Below are 12,576 nucleotides of genomic sequence, written 5' to 3' on the forward strand. Positions count from 1 at the left end.
TAACAATACATTATTTGTAAAATTAACCCTCTATAACAACCATCTTTATGGAAATAGAATCTCTAAGATTACCGATAATACATCTAAAGATTTTGACAAATATTTTGAAACTTTTGATACACCACTTATGACAAAGAACATTACGTGAGTACAGACTTCCTTAATTAAAGATTTTATTCCGTTAAAAGATATGTACACATATTTTATTCCATTTGGTAGAAGTTTTCCATCTAAAATAAAATTCAAGATTTGAATAATACTTACAAAGAATGCTACGACTACTTGAACTGATATAGAAATTCAATTGTTAAGCGCTTAGAGTTCCTTCAAGGGAAAGCTATTGGATACCAAGTATCTTTAACAGCCAAAGAAAATATAAACGTCAAATGTTGTTATAGGTGTACAATAGTGAATCGCTATAAAAGCCAAGAAAATGTCAGAACAAAAGAGGCTGTTTTAGAGAAGTTTAACAGTACATTTCTAGTCATATTCCCATGTATTGTTAACTTGCATTGATATCTTACTAAATTCTCAGGGTATACTTCCTGATGGGCAAGACATAGCTGTGAAGAGGCTATCAAGAAGCTCAAGGCAAGGTAGAGAGGAATTTAAGAACGAGATCGTATTGATCGCGAAGCTTCAACACAGAAATTTAGTGAGACTATTGGGATACTGCTTTGAAGGAGACGAAAAGATACTTGTCTATGAATTTGTCCCCAACAAAAGCCTTGACTATTTCTTATTTGGTTGGTTTCAATCTGCTAAACTTTATTCATTTTATTGTTCTTGTTGCTATAATTTATTAAACTCTCTTTTTGATAAATTTTTAGATCCTGAAAAGCAACAACTACTGGATTGGTCGAGACGTTACAAGATTATAGGAGGGATTGCGCGTGGACTACTTTACCTCCACGAGGATTCTCGTCTAAGAATTATACACCGTGATCTCAAAGAAAGCAACATACTGTTGGATGCAGAAATGAATCCCAAAATATCAGATTTTGGAATGGCAAGACTATTTGGTGATCAAACTTCAGAAATTACAAGCAGGATTGTTGGGACTTAGTAAGTTTTGGATCTGTGTCGATATATCTTAAATTCTTGTCTTGGTTGACCTCAGCTACACATATTGTACTAATGTCTATTGCCCCCTTTTCCTCTTTTATTTTCCACATTTTCACCTTTACACATGTTATGTTCTAATTTTCTAACAATCTATGGACTATTGGGATGAACTTGAATGAGGCCATAAAAGAATGAGTTCAGCATTCAACTATTGAGTTGCAATTTGACAAAATTGTGAGACCTCAAAGGTTGGCTAGAGCGGACAATACCTTTATAGTTGTACCTAGGCCATTGGAAGTGGTAGCGAGCAGGTAAACCCATCCCACCCCCACCCCCACCCCCAAAATCCCCATTTCCACTAAAATGGTTGTACGATAAATCATAGCAAGAATGTTGAGTCCTTAAGGGAGGTGAGTGTAATAGCTCATGTACCATTAGTGTCTAGCGATTGAATTTGAAAGGGAATTCTCTGTGAAGTTTGCCTTAGGCGAGAATCCCTCATCGATATGGGAAGGCAATGTCAGGAGCCATAAAAGGTTAGGTTCAATATTCAACTTTTGAGGTGACATTTTAGGTAAAAGTTCAAGGAGACAAAACTATGAGACTTTAAATGTTAGGTCAAAGCGGACAATACCTTGATAGTTGGGCCTCAACTATTACAACTTGTCCATTAAATCACTCAATATAGTCACACTTGAGACTTCTACTTAGAATCTGAAAGTTGTTAAATATCATTTTCGTTAAAAATTATCCTTTTTTCTAGCTAACCTTCGTGCTTGTTTGTTGTTTTATAGCGGTTATATGTCACCGGAGTATGCTATGCATGGACAATACTCTGTTAAATCTGATGTTTTCAGCTTTGGTGTTCTACTCCTGGAGATCATAAGTGGAAAGAAGAATAGTTCATTTTACCAATCAGATGGTGCTGAAGACCTTCTTAGCTATGTAAGTTTACATTTAGGCAAAAGACATAAATTGACCCTTAAACTATACCCCAAAAGTCATTTTCACACTTAAACTATTCTAGCGACCCATTACACACCTAATATATTTAAAAGTGATATTTTTTACCCCTCCAGAGCTGATGTGACATAAAAAAGAATTATATTTAAATAATAGAAGAGTGAGGTCAATTTTTTTTAAAATTATTATAAAAAAAAATTGCAACTTCGTCTTCTTCTTCTTCTTTATTCAACCACCCCCAACCCCTCCCCCTTCTCCTCCACATTCCCGCCACCCCCAACCCCACCCCCTTCTCCTCCACATTCCCGCCGGCCCCCAAAACCCTTCTTCTTCCTCCTCTCACTGCCACCCCACCCCTCTCTTCTGCCACTTTCACGCCACCTCCACCCCTACCCCCACTTCCCAAACCTTTTTTCTTCTTCATTTCACCATCACCATCACCGCCTTCACGCCACCCCACCCCCCAAAACCCTTATTCTTCTTTTTCGTTTTCATTTCATAAACCCAGCAGCCACCATATTAAAAAAAAAAAAAGGATACATAACAATACAATAAAATAAAAGAGAGTAGTGTAGGCGGAGCAGTGGTTCCTCCTTGCGGAGCAGCGCCATTCTCTTTTTTTTTTTCTTTGAAAATAGTTTGATGAGTTTAATATCACACATAATAAAAAATAATAAAATTTATTTTACCGGAAAATATTGAAGCTCATTGGAAACAATGGTGGTTATACAATAAGAAAGGGAGTAGGGATGAAGAAGAAAGGGAGGGTGCGGGAGGAGGGGAAAAGAAAAAAATATAAAATTAAAAATTAGAGGATTTTTCGACGTGGCACTGACGTAGACTGACGTGACATTGATGTGGGAGAGAGTGTGTACACTCTCCTAGTGCAACTGGTCATATTGTATCGGGGAGTAAAAAATATCACTTTTAAATATATCAGGTGTATAATGGGTCGCCAGGATAGTTTAAGTGTGAAAATGACTTTTAGGGTATAGTTTAAGGACCAATTTATGTCTTTTGCCTTTACATTTATAAATACTATTTTTATCTTTGTTTTTTTCCTCTAGGCATATTGTCTAGCGGCGTTTTATTAAAAATAAAAAAGGTCCTCAATTTTTATCATGTTTGTCATGCCATAGAGGGAAAAGGTTCGAATTTCTCCTTGAAGTATTCGATCCTCCATATATTAGCCCCTCCCTTTAATAGCTTTCCAGCTTAACTCTGACTTTTATTTTATGGTGGAGCCACGTAGACAAACAAAAGGTCCCAATATACCCTAAACTATCAGCTTGGTTTATATATCCCTCCGCAATAATTTGAGGCCTGCCATTGAATATTATTGAAAAGGTCCAAATATACCTCTACGAGACTTCCACCATATCTCCCAAATCCTGCCAATTTTAGCACAATAGAAACCGTTACTGGGAGGAGCTTATTTGAGATGAAAGATAATAGTAGGACTCCTATGAGTTGAAAGGTAACTGGAGGGCATATATGAGATAAACTGCAAACACTAGATGTATCTTGCTAAAAGGTAAGTCCCTGCTGATGCTTTTTTTGAATCATTGATGGAAAAAATTTGTAGGTTTGGAAGCATTGGAGGGACGGCACGCCATTGAATATAATGGATCCAACATTTGGAGAATCATACTCAAAAAATGAAGTCATACAGTGTATACATATTGGACTGTTATGTGTTCAAGAAGATGCTAATGAAAGACCTACAATGGCATCTGTTGTGCTCATGCTTAGTAGTTATTCTGTTACCATGCCAGCGCCTCAACAACCTGCATTCTTTTTTCATAGTCGATCAGAGATGATACCAAAAGGGCTAAAATCAGATCAATCTACAAGCAAGTCAATTCCATTGTCCGTGAATGACGTATCCATTACAGAATTGGAGCCAAGATAGATGGATACAATGATGGAGTTTGATGGAGTTTAAGTTTACCATCTAGTGGGAACACCTACTGATACGGGTCCACTTAACCTGATGGTGTAAGAAATTTATATATGTCTTATAGAAAGAAATTTATATATGTCTTATATTCTATATGTAATATGGAGGAATAAGGTGATTGAATGAGACTAGGTAAGAGGGTTATATTCCTAATTTCCCATGCGATTGGAATTAGTTCATGATCCATTTATTAAGTATTTCATTCAACAAACAGTAGTAGGCATTGAAGATTTAAATTCTGTTGGATGGTTTGCCAGTGGCAAATCTATCTAAATCTACATCAATGAAAACATATATTTAGAAGTGTTATCACTGCTTCACTCAGCAGAAGAGCCTCGCTACACAAAAAATGTTTATTTATGGCGGTTGGTTCCTTCTTTGCGTGAATTGCCGCAGTATAAAATTAGCGACGGTTTAGACCTGTCGCCTGATAAGCTGTCGTTAAACCCTTTCTAGACGGTTTAGAAAAACCGCTGGAATAACCACTGCAAATTGGAGGCGGTTCAATTTTATTTAACGGCTTTTTGTATTTGACCAAAAATTTCTTAAAGCTCTAACCAAGAATCCTCTCTAATAACAATTTTTTTCATTTAGCGACGCTTTTACCCCCATCTAACAGCACTTGCTTAGCAACGATTTATGTTCATTTACGGCGGTTTAACCTGTAAATAGAAAATACAACCGAGGCAGTTTGTATTTCAATTCGCATTAGTTTAACCCAATTCTTTTAATGATTTTGCTAGCTATTTATTCTAGCTGCATTTCAAGCACTATTGAAAAAAGTAATTTTAACATATTCCAACCTTTAGCAACAAAGCAATTAAGTAGCAAAAAAACTTTTCAAAGTATTCAACCAGCTCGCACATTCAGATAAAATACAACATTCAAACTTTCAACAAATGTATTGATTTGTACTTGATGATTCTAGGAAAACAAATTTCACTATTAATAAAATAAGCAACTAAAAGCCATCACAAGCAAAATCCACGTTGAACAACATGATTAGCATCGCGGTGGGTTTCAATATTTGGATGAGGAAGATGGTCTGAACCTTGGGGAAATTGGCCTGTTTGAAGCCTGAAAACATAAACATAAAAACCAAATAAGAACAATAAACTGGCAACCTGCTTCTTAATTAAATTGTTTTCTATTTTCTACAGACTTTTCAAATGAACTCTCCACAAATGTACACAATCCCTTTACGAGTAAACTCAAAATTTCCACGAAAAAGCAAATAAGGAATACAGTAAACTAGCAATCACACAACAAGATATCAGCTTGATAGCAAATTAGGAAAGGCCAATTTCCTATAAATAAAAAGATAGTATGATCTTTATAATATCAACTGGTGCTTTGATGTGTTTAACAACAGAGGAAGAACACGGGTAGGATCGAGGCTCACTGAAGCTGAAATAAAACAACTGATAAAATTAAAGCAGTAAGAATTTATAATATGTTTACCATATAAACAAGAACTTTATAGTCCATATTTAAGATCATTGACATTTAGCTACTATGCATCGGCACAAACTTGAAAGAAAAGAAACTAGGGTTTCCAGTATGTTGACAAGGATAATAAACAACATCAGCTCTCAAATTCAACTCGAGAGAGAGACAGACTGAAATGAGGTAAAAACATACTGTCGTAGCACTACCCCACATCAGCCAACAATTACACTCCTTGTTGGACGAAATATACTATTAGAAAGTTCTCAAGAGGTGGCCTTCTAGATCTCTCACTTTCCACCACTAATTGAAGCTCATGCATCTTCATCTCCTCCATTTTATGATTTTGACAAGCTTGTGTTGAAGATACACCATCAAATTGATGGGCTGTTTTGGCAAATACTTGAGTAGGTGTTGGCCCATAATCCACTCCTCGAACTCGACCAACACGCTCTTTCCCTAACACTTGTGCAAGTGAATCAACTTTTGAAATTTGCTTTGACTATCCATCCTCTCTAATTCCTCCAAAATAAGTTTAGTATTTCAAACACTAAAGTAAGAATTTCTATTTCAGGTAATATACAATAAGAATACTGAACATCAATTATAACTTACACCAACAATCTTGGCTGCCTCATTCATATAGGTCTTGTCTTTCTGTTTGTGCGTCAAAGTCCACAACTCTCCTCTACTCATGGGTCCCCCACGTTTACGCTCCTACATTATTATGACCACATTCATATATTTAAAGCTTAAGTTCTTTGTTTCCTATTATCTCATGGTCTTTTAATTTTTAAATATATGATTGTGGTCATAATAATGTAGGAGCGTAAATGTGGGGGACCCATTAGTAGAGGAGACTTGTGGACTTTGACGTACAAACGGAAAGACAAGACCTATATGAATGAGGCAACCAAGATTGTTAGTGTAAGTAATAACTGATGTTCAGTTTTCAAAATATCCCTAAAATTGAAATTCAAAGATAATGTTTGAAATACTAAATATATGTAGGAGTAAATAGAGAGGATTGAAAGTCAGGATGGCTCGCCAATACAAATTGCAGAAGTTAATTCACTTGCACAAGTGCTAGGAAAAGAGTATGCTGGTCGAGTTCGAGGAGTGGGTTATGGGCCGACACCTGCTCAAGTATTTTCCAAAACAGCCCATTGTTTTCTGATGTTAAAAGATCACATCCTATAGTGGCTTCAGGCGGTGCATGTACCAAGTGCTATGGAAGAGGTAATCAATTAAAAATCAATAATGAATAAAAGCTAGAGAAGATCATGCTGTTTTAAGTTTAGCATGCAGCTTTGTGCTCTCAAGAAAAGGCTCCATGTACAAACCAGTCACAAAAACACATTCTTAATTCTCTAGCTCTGGAATATAAATGCAAAAGAGGCTTGTAAAGAATAGCATGCAGTTACAACCACGTCAATGGAGATATTCGCCTTTCTTTGGAATGCAGACAGATGTAAAGGCGCTTGAGCCTCAACCAATGAAATTTGGGGACTCAAGAGTTAATTAGGCAATGATCTTAATGTAAACAGAATTAGCATGTATATATCATAGTACAACATAAGTAGGCAGAGCAAATCATGTCGAAGAGGGACTAAATGAAGTTTTGTGTAAACAAACAAAAGAGCAAGGGGTTAGAATAATACAGAAACAAGCTTGCTATAGTAGATTCCTATACCGTTAAAGAAACTTAAGAAAAAGAGCTACACTATGGTTCAAGAATTAAGCATCTTGGATGAAATTGAGCATCTTGGATTAAATTCAGAACAGAAATAAGCTTGCTATGGTAGATTCCTATACCGTTAAAGAAACTTGAGAAAAAGAGCTTTAATTGGTTGGTAACATCTGAATATGTATGTTCAGATTCATAGCTACAATATGGTTCAAGAATTGAAGCTTAAAGAACCGATCAAATAATATGTTGTGTTTTCTTATCCTTGCGGTATTGAAGAAACCACATCCACTGGTCAGGATCAATTCCACTGGGACGCTTGCAACATTTTCCTCCAACGTCAATGGCTCTTTATAAAAGCGATGATAGAGATTAAATCCAGTATCTTTCCAATACTCTTCATGATATAGTCTCTTAATCGACCATCCTAAACAAGTCAAACATAGATCATAACACAAAACATACTGAACAGCAACTTTTAATTAAAACTACATAAATTAATTAAAACAGAAATCAAAATACAACATAATCAATTATTTCCCTGAAAATTTTCAACAATTCCATAACAATAGTGAGAAGAATAAAAATAAGCACACAACTCAGCGTCTCGTATAGAAAATCGAACTCAAACACAAGCTTAGCACTAACATGAATTAGTGTGCATGTATGAATCGGAGTTCATCCTACATGAGTAACTTTTTTTTTTTTTTTTGGGATAATTCAAATTTAGTAACTTTAATGCAAGATGAATATGTACTCCCTTGAAAAAGAGTACACTGAAACTTAGCTAGTGTTTGGCCATAAATTTTGAATCTGATTCTGAAAATTTATCTTCAAATATCTGTTTGGCCATGAAATTTTGATCAAGATTTTGAAATTTTATTTTCAATATATTTTCAAGTTCCAAACACTAGCAATTTCACTTCCATCTAGTCACAAAACTTCAAAAACATTTCCCAGTTAAATGCATGTCCAAACACAACTTCAAAAACTCAAAATTTTTAGTTTTGAGTTTCAACTTCAAAATTTATGGCCCAAAGGGAGCTTAAGAAGACTGAAACTCACCAAAAGGGTGAAAAATTAACTTCAAAATTTCTAGTTGTGATTACATTGCAATTTCAGATAATCATAACTACACAGCAACATACCCAGTAAAATTCCACAAAATGGGTTTGGGGAGGGTAGAGTGTACGCAGACCTTACCTCTACCTTGGGAGGTAGAGAGGTTGTTTTCGATAGACCTCGGTATAAGCACAAGCAATTCAAAGCAGTACAAAAAGCATGATAAAGATGTCTTAAAAAAAGGAGCAGTAACTACCACGAATTAATACGATAATCGAAGTACTAGAAACAACAGAGCAGAAATCAACGGAAAAGAAACTAGAAGAGTAATACTACGATGACTAGTATGAACACTACTACTCACCAAAAGGGAGAAAAATCAACTTCAATTACACTGCAAATTCAGATAATCACAACTACAATAACTACCGCATTGCAACACTCTCATTAGCTAGGGTTAAACAAAACAAAAAAAGTTCGAACCCGAATAGCGGCCGATTAATTGTCAAAATTGTAGGCCTCTACATACATAACAACGTATACATGTAAAATTGCAGAAATTCCCATATAACCTTGCATCTATGTATACATGTATGAATCGGAGGAAAAAAAAATCCTAAATAACATTGCATCTATTTATACATATCATCAACATATACATATACGAATCGGCCAAAAATAATAATAAATGCAAGCACTAACTGAAAAATTAAGCAAAAAATTCACTCAAAACAAAGCACGAAATGAAAAATTAAGCAAAAAAAAAATCACTCAAAACAAAGTACGAAATGAAAAATTAAGCAAAAACGTCACTTAAAGGTAAAGCAAGCAAAGCATTTAGGTGAAATTTTGACAGCTATTTGAGATTTGGGGATATATATATATTACTATTATATATAAGACAGAATCTCCAACTTTTGTAGTCCTCGTGATATTTTTGGTTCATTTTACCTCCAAATGAAGCTTTAATTACCTTAAAAGTTATCACCTATTTTGCTAAATTTGAAAAACTATATGGGCTTTTTAATATTACAGAGTGATGATGTGTAAAAAGTGATAGTGACACTATAAAAGAATCTATTTATTCAACCAAATTTAAACTTTTTAAATCCATTTTACCCCTAATTGAAACTTTAATTTGGTAAATTTGAATTACTATAGGGGATTTTACAAGGAGTGATGACGTGGAAAATGTGATAATCACACTATAAAAAAAATCTATTTATTCAAACAAATTTAAAATTGATCAAAAATTTTGTTGTCTTTTTTGTTTATGAGGAAATGACTATTATACTTTTTTCAAATTATTTTATTCCTATAAAATTTATTATAGACAAGTAAAAAAATTTATCATGACATTCTCTTTCTACCACAGTACATGCTTAATTATTAAATTAATTTTTTTTTATAGATAACTAAAAATATTTGACATAAGTAATTACATACACGTTTAAGAAATTACAATATAAATTTCTTTAAAAAATAAATTAAATTAAGAAAAATAAAAAAAATATCATTTCTTAACCGAAAAGGAAAGATTAAGTAAGAATTATATTTTTTATTAATTTTTCAATTCCTTGTGTGTAATTTAATTTGAAGGAACATCTACAAAAGTATTTGGTTATATCAAGACTTTTATTTATTTAATTTTAAATGTTAATTTTATTTATAACTAAACTTCATTTCTTCAAAAGGCTGGGGCGTAAGGCGAGGTTTTACATATACCTCAGTGAGGCGTAAGCCCCATGGGTATTAATTTTTAATATTTCATAAAATAATATAATTACAATAAATATTTTTAAATAGGTAAAATTACATAAAAAAATAAAAAAACTGTAAAAAAATGAAAGATATATATATATATATATATATATATATATATATATATATATATATATATATATATATATATATTGCTTGATCCTCACAAAAAACTAATCAAAATAATCCATTATATGCCATTTACAATTTGTAATTATATATAACAAAATTTTACAAGTATAAACAATACAATGAAATATAACTATTATGAAATGCAAATCAACTCTAACATCTTAAATTTCAAACAATGAATAAATCAGAACTTCTTAAAACAATATTATTATCATACTATTCATTTTATCTCCCTACAAGCAAATAATCAATAAACTTTATCAGTGTTATAATTAAAACGTAACTCCTTCATGAATAAAAATATAATTACTTTCAAATAGCTAATAAAATATGATAATTTTGATACATAGGACAAAAGACCAATGACAAGTGAAAATGTACAATTCGGCGATGTTTTTTTAAAAGAAATATTAAGTGATATTCACTCTCACGATGTTCTCAAATAGTAAATATGCAACACTACGACTTGTTATTTGAGTTACACCAATCTTCTTATTTCTATAGATGAAAAATCATTAAGTATCATTCATTTGCTAAAGAATTATGAGGGTCAACGATTTTAATTAAAGAATTTAACATATAATTTGTGTAAGAACTGTTAGGCAAGCCCCGAACGTTGGGCGTGTTTAGGGCGTATAGTCAGGCGCTTAGGGCGTAAGCCTTACAAGAATTAAGCCTCGTACGTGAGCCCCGGAGCGTTTTGCCAGTGCCCCGCCCTGGGGCGAGTCCTGAAACTGCCTTTTAAAATATTGTTCATGCAAATAAAATGATGATGTCATGGATAAGGTTGTAGTGGCCCCAACAAAGCTTACATATACATATTTGAGTCTTTTATGTGGAAATATTAATAATTACTTTCTAAAATTTTATGTCCTGCAAAACTAAGACATACAAATTTTCTCTCTCTTCCGGTGCTCTCGGCGTAGTTTAAGACTAACGTGTGCCGACCTTGTCCATGGAAGGGAAGAGAGCGAGAGGTCGACCAAGAAAGGTACCACTAACTGGAGAAGGAAGCTTACTCACCTTTATCACCTCCGGTGGTAAATCTAAGGAAACATCAGAACCTAAATCAGGAGCGGCACGAAATAAAGGGAATTCTACAAACTCCAAGGATGAACATATAGGTTCATCTGGGTCTGGGTCTGCTAGTGAGATTCTAAGATTACCCATGAGCCCTAACCATTTGTAGGCGGAATTTCGAGCTCAAATGACCCTAACTAGCTCTAAGGAACATGGGAATATTGTTCAATCGTCGGTAGCGGAGCAAACTGCAGAGGAAGCTCAAGAAGTAACACCAGGGGGTAATAATGATCAAATCAAGGGGAAAACTTCTTGGAATGGACTATTTGTTGGTAACAGAGCTGCTAGTAATGGTATGGCACTTACTTATATTCCCCCAATTATAGTTAATGGTGATATTGTAGTCAAATTGGAGAAATCAGAAGTGGAGGTTGAAACAAAAAAATGGAAATGTGCACTGATTGTTTACGTGGTAGGAGATACACCAGGATATAATTACATGAAGAGATTTATAATTCAAATGTGGAGTACTGTTACCACACCTGAGCTATTTTATCACGATGAGGGATATTATGTAGTGAAGTTCCAAAGTATGGAGGATTTGAAGGAAATTATATACTCAGGTCCATATACAGTTAATAATAAGCCCTTAATATTGAAGCAGTGGTCTCCTAAGTTTGATTTCATGCTGAATTTTTAACCGAGATACCACTATGGGTGAAATTCCCTAAATTACATATGGATTGTTGGAGCAGTGCTTCTTTGAGTCGCATCGCAAGTGGTATAGGAGTTCCAATATTTGCAGATGGCTGCACGGCAAAGCAATCCAGAATCGCCTTTGCTCGAATGTTGATTGAAGTAAATATTACAAAGCCTTTACCAAGTGAGATCAAGTCATGGGATCGGATGGTGATATGTTTGTACAAGCAATAGAATATGATTGGAAGCCACAATTCTGTGGGAGATGCATAAAGATTGGCCATGACTGTGCTAAGCAACAACAATCACATAAGATTTTGCCAGAGGTGGCTAAATAACAACAAAAAAAGGTTAACCTCGAAGTGAAGCAACAACCTCCGAAAAAGAAGTTTCAGAACAATGGAAAGCAAGTTTGGCAATCTAAAGTAGCTGAAGTTCAGCTAGTAGCTAAGGTATTACAACCAACACCTATAGCTGAGACATCACAAGCAGCTGATAAATCAGAAGAAATTCAGGAAAGTAAAGTGGATGATCAAGTCCGAAGAAAAGATACAGTTCAGCAAGTAGATTCAATCATGCCTAATCTTGAAGTGACTATAGCAGAATCTTCACCTTGGCAAGTGGTGCATAGGAAGTCACCTACAACAAATGCAAGAGGAAATATGAGTTATGCAAAGGCAGGAACAGTTGCACTCAAGAATGGATTTGCTGAATTACAAGTCAATGCACAAGAGAGGCCAGTCACTGTTCCTCCTGATATAGGAGGATCTTCTCAATTGTG

The 12,576-nt window shown here is 34.4% G+C and overlaps 1 protein-coding gene across 7 annotated transcripts in view; it reads left to right on the plus strand.

The window, feature by feature from the left end:
* The window catches only part of LOC132617152 (cysteine-rich receptor-like protein kinase 10), a 32,573-nt gene extending 28,261 nt beyond the window's left edge, over positions 1-4,312 (plus strand). For 4 of the 7 annotated variants that reach the window (XM_060332096.1, XM_060332091.1, XM_060332090.1 and 1 more), the window contains 3 exons: positions 536-1,065; positions 1,860-2,010; positions 3,614-4,312. In XM_060332096.1, coding sequence (XP_060188079.1) covers positions 536-1,065; positions 1,860-2,010; positions 3,614-3,940 — 1,008 coding nt within the window. In that variant the 3' untranslated portion in view covers positions 3,941-4,312. The remainder of the gene's footprint in view (positions 1-535; positions 1,066-1,859; positions 2,011-3,613) is intronic. The other 3 variants (XM_060332093.1, XM_060332092.1, XM_060332097.1) reach the window with 1 other exon arrangement.
* Positions 4,313-12,576: the final 8,264 nt, after the last annotated feature.

Source organism: Lycium barbarum, chromosome 11 (genome assembly GCF_019175385.1).
Source record: "Lycium barbarum isolate Lr01 chromosome 11, ASM1917538v2, whole genome shotgun sequence".
Taxonomy (NCBI): Eukaryota; Viridiplantae; Streptophyta; class Magnoliopsida; order Solanales; family Solanaceae; genus Lycium; species Lycium barbarum.